The 13,694-nt window shown below is 38.1% G+C and overlaps 1 protein-coding gene and 1 long non-coding RNA gene across 9 annotated transcripts; both read right to left on the bottom strand.

Annotated features, from left to right (window-relative positions):
- LOC109719484 lies at positions 694-3,417 on the bottom strand. 8 transcript variants are annotated; one of them, XR_002218718.1, is made up of 7 exons: positions 3,196-3,417; positions 3,015-3,090; positions 2,861-2,927; positions 2,422-2,776; positions 1,716-1,870; positions 1,153-1,335; positions 694-1,011 (listed from the first exon to the last, which is right to left on the bottom strand). It is a non-coding gene; the product is annotated as an uncharacterized LOC109719484 (long non-coding RNA). The 8 variants fall into 8 exon arrangements; XR_002218728.1 differs by having other exon boundaries at positions 694-932; XR_002218721.1 differs by lacking the exon at positions 1,153-1,335 and having other exon boundaries at positions 2,422-2,565; positions 2,703-2,776; positions 3,196-3,406.
- On the bottom strand, positions 6,224-12,487 carry LOC109720262 (lipoyl synthase 1, chloroplastic-like). The gene is made up of 7 exons (XM_020247254.1): positions 11,972-12,487; positions 10,740-10,921; positions 9,709-9,799; positions 9,392-9,549; positions 8,479-8,650; positions 8,271-8,381; positions 6,224-6,987 (listed from the first exon to the last, which is right to left on the bottom strand). The coding sequence occupies exons 1-7, from the start codon at positions 12,308-12,310 to the stop codon at positions 6,901-6,903; spliced, it is 1,140 nt and encodes a 379-aa protein (XP_020102843.1). The 5' UTR covers positions 12,311-12,487; the 3' UTR covers positions 6,224-6,900.

Genomic DNA, 13,694 nt, shown 5'->3' with positions numbered 1-13,694 from the left:
CATCGAGATTTTTGAGTTTGCCGTTGTTACACCTATTCACCCCCCTCTAGGTGTTACTTACCTTTTAGATCCTCGGGATCCATATCTTTCAAGAGGTGCCCTACCGTAGGTAGTTGTTTTGGCTGGAGTTCATGTACATACAGCTTTTAACTCACCAGCGCGAGTAAATTTTGTACCGTGGTTCTGATGTGATGTATGTATATGGAACTCAATTTGTTTTTAGTACTGGTTTTTCTAGCAGCTCTATACTACTGTTTGTAGTATTGTATGTTTTACAGGTACAGCTATCGCTTCGTATACAGAAAAATTTCTTTGTATACGGCGGATTTGTCGGCGTGCCCGGGGAACGTGTAATCCGGGGCGTGACAATCTATTTACGCCCGGGTACTTTAAATGCTCCGTATGAATTATAGATTGGTAGAAAACCGAATATCAAATACTTTCGTGTCTTCGAGAATAAATATTTTATCCTCCGGGATTGTGAAAATTTTGAAAAATTTGACTCGCGATGTCACGTCCCGCTATCGCCAATTTGGTCGATTCGGGCCCGTATACAGACGCCGAACGAACAGAACCTCCTCTGTTCACCCAAGGCTCAACAATAGCAACAAACATGTATAAAGAAATGCCCAGAAAAAATTTCAATATACATTGCTTGCACGAGGGCAAGCAACACACGCAAGTGAAGTAAACTAACTAAAGTATTGGCACATTGTATCTTGATTACTTTAAATCAAATACAAAGCTTACATAATTATTACATTCATTCATCCAACATATACATTGCCATCTCTCAAATGAATAATTTATATTTGCTTTCATCAACTATAAACAAATGAAATAAATAAGGTACAACTATACTCAATGGATGTCCACTATCTATGGAACGCTGTCCATACCACGATCCTCGATCACCTCGCACGAGCTGGAACCTGTATGGTTAGTGGGGTGAGAACTACCGAAAGTTTCCAGTTGGTTCGGCTGCCGACCTCGCCGACTCACCCGCTAGGTCTATTCAGGCATATATAGACAAAAAAAGAGAGTAGATAGTAACCAGCTATAACATGTAACTATTACAATGTCTGTACAAAGCTGAAAAAAACAGTATATCACATATGGAATTTATGCGTGCATACTACTAATAATCATTACCCAATCAAACTGGTTAACACTTGTTAACTCCAAGCTCACAACCCAAAATCCCTCTAAATCGGGGGACTCGAACCACCAGAGGGACCGTCTGCCGGACAAGTACGTTAGTCCTTGGGCAAGTACGTTAGCCCATCGTGTGACAACTCCGGAGTGCACTGCCTGGGGGGAGCGACGGCCACCAAGCTAAGAACAGACTATGTGAGTAAGATCTGATCCTTACTGAAAGGATTTAACCAACGACAATGCCGCACTTTAACTCTAACTAGCTCTTTATGCTAGTTCTATAATTTCAATCTCGATGCTAATCAATTCCGTAGTCATAATGTCACAAAATTTACTATTGTAATGGTCCATAATAAATTCACACATTTATAGGGTTCTATGTCCATATTCTATTGTTCACATGTTCTTTACATTGACAGGAATTCACTTGTTCAGTTACTCACTGCATAGTGACAATCTCCCTATAATACGTGAATATAATACAATTCATATATAGATATGCTCAACAGGGCGACATAGACATAAAGAGAGATTCGAAGATTTCGGATAGCACCACCCACCTGTAGGGTTGCCAACAGATTAGAACCAACGTCTCGAAATGCATCAACAATTAGCTCTCGCGACTCAATGCAAATAGAGCTAGAACGAAGCGTTTCTTAAATAGCGCATCGTAAGATCGTCGGAATGTCAATTCGAACTTCCGAGCACGTCTAACCTTCATTTAGAAAGGAATAAAAGAGGTTAAACTTCAGTTATATTCACATCTTCTACAACTTTGCATTTCGACTCCAACTTGCATATATTATTAACACATACATATACTCGTTCTTACTACTAAGCCTCTTATCAATTCTATCCTTTAGTAACTAAGAATTAGGGACAAATAACCTCACTTTTAAGCATGGTTTTATATGATCTTAGCTCAGATTTTATCTTCCAACATTTACTTATAAGTATATATATATGCATATACTCACACATCTATATACTTAGAGTTAGCTTATGGAATTCACAATGCAGTTTTGTGATTTTCACTAGCTCCAACTCCCACATGACTTCCAATTTGCATCTCCTTGTTATACTAATTGAATTTCAATTCATACCTAACCATAATTATCTTAACTTGCTATCCAATTAGCTCATTTTCAGCTTCAATAATAAACAGAATTCAATGCTGAAATCTGCCTCATTACTACTTTCTTTGTAGTCATTATAGCATAGAGTACAATTAACACCCAATAGCCCAGGAACTTACATTAATCTCACCTGAGCTTGAAGTTCCACTTGGTCCTCTTTTAGTTTGGACACCAAAGAAGCTCTAATAAGGAAGCAATTTCAGCTCAACCTCAAAATCTGCACCATGCTGAAATTCTGCACACTTACTTCCTCACTAACGTTTTCTCCTAGCTCCTACACATAAAATAATTATTGCTTACATTCTTTAGAGCAATTCACAGGACTCAAACCAGGGAAGAAATATCATCTTTATCTAGATTCGGAGCTCCACCAAGTCCCCCCTTTCAATTCAAAATATCAAAGAGATTCACCAGGTCTCTTCCAATTTGGGTGCCCAGATCTACAAGGCAGCCCCTTCACACTTCTACAATCACTTCTTAATTTCCTGCATATCAATATCAATTTAACTCCCTTAGAAGCATTTCTTTTATGCAACTACACTAAGCCTAACAAAGAAGCAATTACTTACTCCAATTTCCAAGTTTCCTCAGCTGAAACTTCTACTCGGCCCCTCTACCAGACCAAGATCAACCAGCCTGCCAACATTAACAGCAAGAAACCCTTATATTGATCAATTCTAAGGCAATTGATTTGACTATGATCAGATACCAGAACATGCTTACCTTTATTAGGTATTATACCAGGTTATTCTTAGCTCCAATAGCCCGAAATTTCTACTCTGCAGCTTCCCCCTCAATCCTGAAACATCAAGGTTGCCAAACCACCTCTCTAAGTCTTAATTACTCAAAAATTACCCTCACAGCTGCCACTACTACTCAACCAGGAATTAAGCATCAACTTTACCTAGATTTGGAGTTTCCCCAAGGGTTTCTTCAGCTCAACAAGCTTCCTATTAGCTCCACAGTTTCTCTTCTTAGCTCCATCAACAAAAATTCCCAATCCACAAGCTCTCTCTCTCACAAGACTTCAACCAGGTTCTAGAGAGATAAAAGAGGAGATAGAGATAAGAAAAGATGGAGAGGGAGGAAGTCCAACACGTAGACAGGGCTGGGGGCTGCTGGGTGAAGTGATAAGATCAACTAATTGCTGTTTAATTCCTCAAAATGCTGAAACTGCATTGCACTCCAGCAGTTCACGATTCAGTCCCTGCAGGTTTGCAATTCAGTCCCTGCACTAAGAAACAGCTAGCTGCAGCAGTTTTTCAGCCCCTTTGCATGTCTAGTTCGCTTCAAACACTTCTAATCACTTCCAAATTATGTCAAATAATCTTTACAAGCTGCCAATTTAATTTGGAAGCAATTAATTTTCGTTTTGGCATTATTTCGATCAATTTGATCAAGATTTGTCGCGAAATCAAAATCCAACATATTACACCATCTCCGAATTTGACATTAACTATCCTTGCACTTCCAAAATAATTCGGAGGTACTACAATTAACAATCATAGCTCACTTTGATAGTGTAGGTCAAATTTAGCGTCATAATCCGAAAATCTCGTTTCAAGTTCATTTCGCGCCTGATTGGTACCCGAATACTCAATTACCTCCAGAGATTATTCCCACACGTCCAGAAACACTCTAGAATGATGCACATCCAATTCAAACTTTACTTTAATCTTTCAGATCAAAGTTAGCATCGCAACCCGAAATTTTTCGTATATTACATGCGAAGTGACGAAGGAATTTTTCTTGGATATTCTAGAACAGAGAGAGTCCGGCTAGGATGCTTCTAATAACACCGAGCACTTAGTGCTACTAGGTTTTCCACCGTTAGATTTACCCCTTTGACTATCTCTATCCATCAAATTATACTATTCAATCAACTACCCACTTAATCCTAAAGTACCATTATCATCCTAACCACACATCTCTTTATCCAAGGGCCAAGAACCTAATAGCATCAATGGCTTAGTGTTATTAGAAACATGTCAGCCTAATTTTATATATATAGAGAGGGGGGTAGAGAGAAAGAGAGCTCGAGGTAGGAAGAGACTTACTGGAGTGGGGTCGCCGGCGAAGTACAGAGGGGACAACGGCGGCTGTGGAGAGGAAAGAGAAGAGAGGGTTCATTAGGGTTAGAGTTTACAACATATATATATATATTATATATTTATATATATATATATATATATATATATATATATATATATATATAGAGTCCGGCTACTATACTCTTATGAGTATAGAGCCTTTTATACTCATAAATTTTTACCGTTTGATCTACCCTTTAATCATTTTCACCCGTTAGATTATACTATTCAACCAACCACCACTCAACCCTAGGGGGCCCACTATCAACCTAACCGTAACCACTTTCATCCAACCGCACATTTTTTTCATTTGAACAGCCAAAAAGTTATGAGTACAAAGGGCTCTATACTCATATGAGTATAGTAGCCCTAGCCTATATATATATATATATATATTATATATATATATATATATATATATATATATATATATATGTATATATATATGTTGTAGGTCTCGTGTGCTCTCAAGAGCACAGAGCCCTCCGTGCTCCTGAGTCGTTTTCGATGATGGGACTTCGGAATCGACGATCGGCTCTGCTAAATTTGATCTAGCATATTTAAAGTATGTAGAAAAAAAATTTTGCGATTTTCGATATCGTTTACTTCGTGATCGAAAAGATTCAAAATCAACAATTTTTATGGTCGATATTTGCCGTTTCAAGTTTAACGGCATAGAAGCATCCAAATCAGAAGAAATTTTGATAGAAAATTCTTTATACTTTCTACAACAAGTTTAATATCTCTGATCGAAAATTTTAGTACTATATATCACCACTTTTTATGAGATTTTTATTTTCAGTCGTTGATTTTGAATCCTTTCGATCACTAAGTAAACTATATTAAAAAATTGCAAAATTTATTTTTTAGATACTTCAAATATGCTAGATCAAATCTAGCGGAGCCGATCGTCGATTCGGGAGTCCTATTATCGAAAACGGCTCAGGAGCACGGAGGGCTTTGTGCTCCAGAGAGCATAGCAGCCCTGCTATATATATATATATATATATATATATATATAGGCTGAAATACTATTAATAGCACCAATGACTTGGTGCTATTAAGTTTTCCGTTCTTAGATTAAAAGATGTGCGGTTAGGATGATGTGGGCCCCCTAGGGTTGAGTGGGTGGTTGGTTGAATAGTATAATCTAACGGATAAAAATAATCAAAGAGGTTAATCTAATGGCAAAAAACTTGATAGCATAGCAACCGGACTCTATATACATATACAGTGCTATCGATAGCATAGCAAGCAGACTCTCTCTCTCTCTCTCTATATATATATATATATATATATAATTGAACTCCTATATTTTTAAAAATACCAAGTTATTGGTGCTTGTAGATTTTTAACCATTAGATTAAGAGATGTGCAGTTAGAATGATGTGGGCCCCCTAAGGTTGAGTGGTTGAATAATATAATTTAACGAATGAAAATGATCAAATACGTAGATCTAATGATCAAATACGTAGATCTAACGGTAAAAAATTTATAAGTACCAAATGCTTGGTACTCTTATAAACACCATAGCCTCTCTCTCTCTCTCTCTCTCTCTCTATATATATATATATATATATATATATATATATATAGCTAGACTCCTATGTTTTCAAAAGTAAAAAGTAGGAAGGCTTCCATGCTTATAAGTTTTTTACAATGATGAGATATTCGATTTAACGATCTGTTCCATTAGACATGACCTATGCTGTTGGAATTATGTAAAAACTAAATTTAATATTTTTTTAATTTTACTTGCCGAGTGAACGAATATCCTAATTTAGGATCACACAAATTTCGTTATCCCAAAAGAAAGAAAACACGGTTTTGTATCAAAGCTGGAGCATGCCAATAGTAATTGATCAAACTTTATTTCAAATCAAGAAGATTTAAAGGCACCAGATCAAAATGCTATCTTTTTACTTTATCGACTAGAGAGGTCCTCTTCATGAACTCTTGCACTCCGATCCTCCCCATAAGCTCTTCGTGCGCAGGCAAGAGAGGAGGGCGGAGGTAGAAAGAATGCACCGACTTCAGGTCGGAGCCGTCCAATTAAAAGCGGACCTCACATTTGGGGGCGCTTGAGCTCCACGTCAGCTGCTGTAGCGTAACAGTGTGGATTTCGGCAGAAGCACATCTCCAAGAAAATACTTGTCGAATTAAAAGAACATGAAGCTCAATGAATTGATACAAGTGCTGAAACTAGGAACTCAATCTCCCCTCTTTGATCCAGGTTTCAAAACTAGTAAATAAAATATGATAATAATAATAATAAAAAAAGCACAATAAAATAGAAAATTGTGAACTATATAGCACTGGTAGCGGTAAAATAGACGGCATCAGCTTTTAACTAACCGAGAAAGTTATCCATGAACAGAAACTTTAGAATTCAAGGCTTTCTGGTAAACTGTCCAAGCAAAAGAATAGGATTCCGTCGGTTAGTTTCTGCTGCTGCTATCCTACCGCGTTATTAGATCATATTTGATTATTCAAATGCTGGTGACTTCGATTGAGAACGACTATGATCCAGGGCAAGCATGCTTGGTCACGTTATTTCTCACCAAATTTTGAACAAACAGCTCACCGGCTCTGTAGGACGACCGAACCTTCAGCAAACCAAAAAAGAAAGGAAAATAAGCTCCTAGATATCCAAGCAAACTTCCACAAACGTCATAACTTTATTCGCTAACAGGTTACAGCAATACAATGATAGTTCAAGAGTGTGCCTTTGTAAACTACTTGGAACTGAAATTAAACCAACTATCCTAGATTGCAATATGTAGTGAAGAGGTAGTCAAAGAACACACAAATGTTACATAGATGCACTGCATGCAAAACTGAATGACAGAGAGGAAAAAGAGTAGGAAAATATTGACATGAAAACAAATGAACTATAAATAAATAAACGATGCAGATTATTGTGCGGTTTAACGCTCTATTTCGCCACCTGAAAATGTCATAACAATTTAACAGACTATTGGCGCACAAATGGTTTGCTAAAAAAGTGCTGAGACTCCTAAGATAGAGCGTATAGACCATTTTGAAAGTCTCTAAACTCCCTTTGTACATTCCAGCTTGATGAAAAGCAGTCTGAGCCATTTCATTTAATCGCATTACTTATAACATCTAATCAAATCATTGCAAAGTATAACAAAATCTAAAATCAACTGACTGAAATAACTCGAATCAAAGGAATCAAGAGTTGAAGGGGTGCCAATCCAAAAAGACAGCCGGAGGGATCTATTTCAGAGGGGGTCTTTAAATATTTGGTAATAACATACGAAACTAATCCGAACTATTGATCATTTTGAAATCCCTAGCCACTTTTTCAAAATTTTGATTTTACTGCCCAACATTTCAATTTGTTTGACTTGAGTCAACCAACGGCTATTTGACTTCAAAATTTGAATGTGTTGTTTGTTTTTACAGATTTAGTATATTTCAAGCAATTTAATTTGGTTTGACTTCAAAATTTAAATGTATTGTTTATCTTTATAGATTTGGTATATTTCAAACTTTCAATTTGAATGTGTTGTTTATCTTTACAGGTTTAGTTAGTATATTTCAAGCAATTCTTGTAGCTACAAATTCATTAAACTAAACTAACTCAAGTCAAACAAATTGAAATGTTGGGTCCTAAAATCAAAATTTTAAAAGGTTAGGTAGCCAAATTAAAATGGTTCATAATTCAGGTAAGTTTTATGCATTTTTATCTAAAAATTTTCATGGATGATATGCGTTCCATTTCAACTGTAACAGACCTAGAACATTAAAAATCTATAGCTAGTGAAAATTTGGAGGAATATAATTCATCTGAGTACGTAATATTTATGAAAAATTACATAATACAACCCAGCTAAAGTTGAAAGGTAGAGTTAAATTGGTTTACCAATGGTCCGCTAGCAACATAACTAAAACCAATAGATTCTCCATACTCCTTCCAGAAGGAAAACTTCTCAGGAGTAACATATTCTTTCACTGTCAGGTGCAAAGGTGTCGGCTGCAAGAGAGATTCCAACAAACATCCTCCTCAACAGTTAATACAAGTAACAAAAGTTGCCAAAATGCATGCCTACTAAAGAAAGTATGTATCTAACCTGCAAATACTGTCCCAAAGTCAAAATATCGACACCAATAGCCCTTAAATCAGCCATAGCTTCCTTCACCTCCTCGTCCTTCTCACCAAGACCAAGCATGATAGAAGATTTTGTAATCATCCCTTCCTTGCAAAGCTTTGCATGCTTCAGAACAGATAAGCTTTGCCCATACCTGGCAACAAAAAGCAATTTAAATATCAATTGCCACTAAGAATGTTATGAGCATCCACCCAAAAAAGAAAAAGAGCAGAAAATTGCTAGACAAAATTGTTCTCTTTCAAGGAAAGACAATAAAAGAAGATGGTTCCTGCAGAAATATAAAGTAGCCTGCAATGTACAGTTAGTGCAACATTATGTAATTACATTCCAGCCTTCTTATACAACTCCTACTTGAAAGACTGGGAACTAAATCGGCTATCTTATAATTATATGTTTCCTGCATCAACGGCTGTTGTGCCACCAGCGCAAGGTGTGCCGCGGTGCCACCAACACTGCAAAGCATACTGGCATGCCTCAACACACACCCCATTTTACATGTTGGCATGGCTAGCACAGGCAGCACAGGCTTACAGGCATGAACGGCACAGGCAGCACGTGCCAGCCATGCTAGACCACCCGCCGACTGTGCTAGACCACCTGCTCACCATGCTAGACCATGCAAATTGGCACAGCAATCTTTGTCTTTAATACAAAGGAATAGAATATCTTTGAAAGTAGAAGCACCCACATAAGGTGAGATCCAGAATGAGATCCATATATTGGAACCTTTGATGAGTTAGATCAAACTAATGATAAGCCAACATCTTAATCACTTTATATTAGTTCACAGTATTAAATCATTTTAGATGTGATTGTTGATAAAACGACCATAAAATTCCATGCGATTAAAAGAACAAAAATAGAAGCTTCGTACCCTGCTCGAGGATCTCTCACGATTCTTTGCAAGCGCATCACGGTTTCAATGTTGTGGGCAAAAACATCAAGCCCGGAATGAACCAAAGTTGACACAGCTTCCAAATCGCCTCGAAAATCAGAGGTTAGACACTCAACCAATATATCAGGTTTGAACCTCTGCACAGGACATATTTCAGCATATTGAACTACCGGTTTTCATGATAGTGAATCACCTACATCATTTATAAATACTAGCAGTAACTATGCAAGTTACATTACGCTGGTTCGTTACTTTAAGAGGTTTGTTTGGGGGGAAAAAAGAAATGGTGTGTGAACCTTCATAGCTTTGACTGTCTCAGCAAAGTGGCCACTTCCACCATCAGGAAGGTCATCTCGATCCACACTAGTCAATACAATATAGTCCACACTACAAACAAGAAATCAATCAGAAAACTGATGTATTCTAGAATGCTAAACTTGATGTATTAATAATTTAAAAACAACATAGCGTTTTATAAACCAAAGTTGGTTAATTTGGTCAACAGCCAAAACATGTGGCTGAGCAGCATTATCAAGTTAGTTCACCTAAACACCCAGACTTTGAAAGGAAAAAATAAATAAATAAATAAATTTTCAATAAGTGCTGAAATGGTGGTTCAACCAACAAAACAGCCGAATTCAAATTTGTAGTCCAAGTTAAGGAAACAAGGATTCCATTGTAAACTTATGGTTATGCCCATGTTTCCATCTTCCTATACATCTTAAAATACAAAAGAACTGATGATAGGTGGGTTCTCCTCACTTTTGTTCTTCGTAAATGCATTAAATTGCCATTATTGTAATTATACTAGAAAATTGAGTCAATCAACAATAGAACACGCTGATCTGTGATCTGACGACCAAATAGAATATTAGTAGGAATTGGGCTCACAGCATTATGTCAACAGAATTAGAAAAAGGGCTCCTAAAATGCCACAACTACATGTCGGTGTTGGACTCTACAGATTTGTGATTCAATAGTAGAAGTTTTGAAAAAGATTAGAAATCTAAGGTTGTTAGTCGAAGAGCCTCAATTTCAGGTAGCAAGAATCTGGGTTCAAAGTCGGACTTCCTTTCAGTAGAACCAGAAAGAGATAAGACCATTTCTAAGTTCAATATGGCAAGCTGTATATATTAGAAAAGCTATGAGGGAAAGTGCCCAAATATCCTATGAAATATTTTACAAAATGGTGATCAGAGAGGTAACATGAAGGTCATGAACTCCAAGAACAAATTATATAAGCAGACGGATTTAAATCTTAATAAAAAAAAAAAAGAAAGCATTTCTAGTTCTAATAAAGCTTAGTATCAAGTAAAAGATGTCCTACCCCCAGCTGGCAATTGCCCGAGCAGTATTTTCAGGCTCCGTAGGATCTGGCGGTGCTGGATTTCTGCTTGTTTTCACAGCACAAAATCTGCATCCCCGTGTACATGTATCCCCTAGAAGCATGATGGTTGCAGTTGCAATGCCATCCCCTTCTCCACCCGCCCCTCCACCTCCATTCCAACACTGCACTCCAAACAACAACTAACAAATTAACAATCAAGAATAGCATTTTCATAAATTTCTATTGAAAGGCTAGCCATTTCATATTTCTCTCGTACTAATGGTTACGCTCTCTGATCTTATCAAAGCCAACGAGAAATGAGAACGCAACCTATCAGCCAATTGCTGTTAACTAAAAAAGTGTGTCGACGAAGCAGAGATGGAAGCAGAATAAAACCAAACCCAAAAGCCCATCAGGAAATCTAAAGAGATCAAACTCTTCCTACTCTTCAATAAAATTCACTAACAAGATTACAACTATAGGCACTGTGGAACAGACTTTTTGTCTCAAAAGCTACTAGAAAGCAGCGTTACTATTTTACATTCAACATTCCCACTCACGTTTAGTTACAAAACTTTCCATAGGCCCAAAAGGCGAACTTGCATTGGAAGGAGATTAACAAAACTAGAAGCCTATAATAAGGATTTAAGCTCACGACCTCCTGCGTTAATGTCATGTGAAATAACTGTTTGTCTTATGAGAAATGCTTTGGGTCTCCCACAAAAAGTCTGCCATCGCCTTAGCAGGCCATTTTAGACTACACGCATGAACCAGTGAAAAGCCTTCTACGTTCGTCATATAACATAACGGCTTAGTCTACTAGTACTAACAACTTTCTAGATACAAACCACCGGCCCAAAATGTTTAAACCCAAGTTACTAGTAATAGAGTTCTTAATCCTCGTACGCCCATAGTCAATCTTTTTTTTTTTTTCTTTTTTTTCTTTTTTTTTTTTCTTTTTTTTTTCATCCAAATTCAATTTGGAGTCACGATACATGTCAACACAACAACGAGCCATAATAACAACATTCCGGCAAACAGCAGCAGTGCCGAGCAGGTAGAGAACGGGAACGGTGTGTTAGCAGTTAATATTCGGCAAGCGCTATAATAGTGAATTCCAGATGAGCAATGAAAGAAGTTAAGAAAAAAAAAAAAATGGTAAGGACACATTTGGTAGCGTTAGCATGAAGGAAAGGAAAGGAAAGGAAAGGAAGAAAGAAATTCTTGTTGACCTCTCCAATGTTGGGGCACTGCGCCTCGACGCAGACGGTGTTGAGCTTGAGCTCGGAGAGCGACTCCCTGAGCCTGGCGAACTTCTCCCCCTGCGGTGCCCTCTGCCGCAGCCAGTCGGGCTTCTTCACGGTCGGGTCGCGCCCCGTGTGGGGCCCCATCCCTCCAGGGTACGGCGGCGACGACACCGCGGCCGCCGCCGGATTAAGGCTCGACGACTCCACCGCATGGGATCGCACTGCGAAAGCCGCATTGGGGGGACTCCGCGCTCTAGGTTTCGGAGAAGGAGCGATCGGGATCGAAGAAAACAAGGAGTTACCAGCGAGCGATCCGTGGAACATTCTTCCAATGCGGCGGCGGGATCGACACAAATGGGGGAAAACAGCTCGGGGGCAGGAAGACAGCAATAATAAAAAGAAAAAGAATAAGAATTCAATACGAAGGAGCACTTATTAAGACTTAGACTTCAGAGACGAGTTTCCTGCCCGGCGCCGGCAGGTAGCCTTAGTTTGTCCGTCCCAGCTGCTGTTGCCGTGCGGCCAAGTCGCTGCCTGGCCAAAAGCAGGATCGCACCGTGCCTAGCAAGTCAGTCGCTGCCACGTGTTGAGTTGGACGGTTCTGCTGATGTGTGGCTACTATACTATTATGCGTACGATTGTCCTTGACCTCATAAGTTATTTTCGATGATAGAACTTCCGAATCAACGATACACAACCATTAAACGTTATCTAGAGCATTTAAAACATTTAGAAATCAAATTTCATAATTTTTCGACATCATTTACCTTACGATCAAAAGCTCACAAAATTGACAATTTTTAATGACCGGTATGAAATACTTGCTAGTTTAACGGTGCAAAAGAATCCGAATAGGTTGAATTTTTGATAGAAAATTCTATTCACTACCTAGATAAAGGTCAATAACTCCAATCTTAAATTGGAGGATCTGATCATCCATTTTTAAGACATCGTTCGATTTTGACCGTTCATTTTATGCCCGCTTGATGGACTTTATTATGGTTTCGAAAAATTACGAAATTTATTTTCTAGAAGTTTCAAATACTTTAGATCATATTTAATGGAGTGGATCGTCGATTCGGAAGCTCCATAATCGAAAACAACTTATGAGTGCGAAGGGCCCAATACTCATAATAGTATAATAGCCCTACTATATATATATATATATATATAATTGAGCTCCTATGCTTTTAAAAGTATCAAGTTATTGATGCTTGTAGATTTTTAGCCATTGGATTAAGAGATATGCGGTTAGGATGATGTGGGTCCCCTAGGGTTGAGTGGGTTGGTTGAATAGTATAATCTAATGGTTGAAAATGATCCGAGGAGTAGATCTAACGGTAAAAAACTTACAAGCACCAAGTGCTTGGTGCTTTTACAAGCACCATAGCCGGACAATATATATATGAAAGTTTTGAAGAGCCCAAGGATCTATCTAGATTGTATCTATCACCTAGAGGGGGGTGAATAGGTGAACGGCCAAAAACCACAAATCTCGATGCAATAAAAATAAATGCGGAAAATAAAAAGCACACCGAGATTTACGTGGGAAAACTCCAACTTGGAGAAAAACCCACGGGACCAACACGCGAAAAAATAATTCACTAAGAGAAAAGATTACAAGGTGATTACCGACTCCACGGACTCAACCTCTCTTAACCTCCTATGAATCTTCGCGCTACCCTCCGGGTTGTCCACGCCCTCACGT

This window comes from Ananas comosus, linkage group 1 (genome assembly GCF_001540865.1).
Source record: "Ananas comosus cultivar F153 linkage group 1, ASM154086v1, whole genome shotgun sequence".
In the NCBI taxonomy this organism is placed as follows: domain Eukaryota; kingdom Viridiplantae; phylum Streptophyta; class Magnoliopsida; order Poales; family Bromeliaceae; genus Ananas; species Ananas comosus.
Note: the sequence above shows the minus strand (reverse complement) of the source record. Positions and strands in the feature narration are given on the sequence as shown.

What these genes read in the sequence shown, in the direction of transcription:
- LOC109720262 (XM_020247254.1), bottom strand. Translation starts at nt 12,310, where the DNA reads ATGTTCCACGGATCGCTCGCTGGTAACTCCTTGTTTTCTTCGATCCCG. An exon ending in AGACAGTCAAAGCTATGAAG is followed by an intron (nt 9,550 to 9,708) that starts GTTCACACACCA and finishes TGTCCTGTGCAG; the next exon opens with AGGTTCAAACCTGATATATT. An exon ending in ATGTTGCTAGCGGACCATTG is followed by an intron (nt 6,988 to 8,270) that starts GTAAACCAATTT and finishes GGTTTGCTGAAG; the next exon opens with GTTCGGTCGTCCTACAGAGC.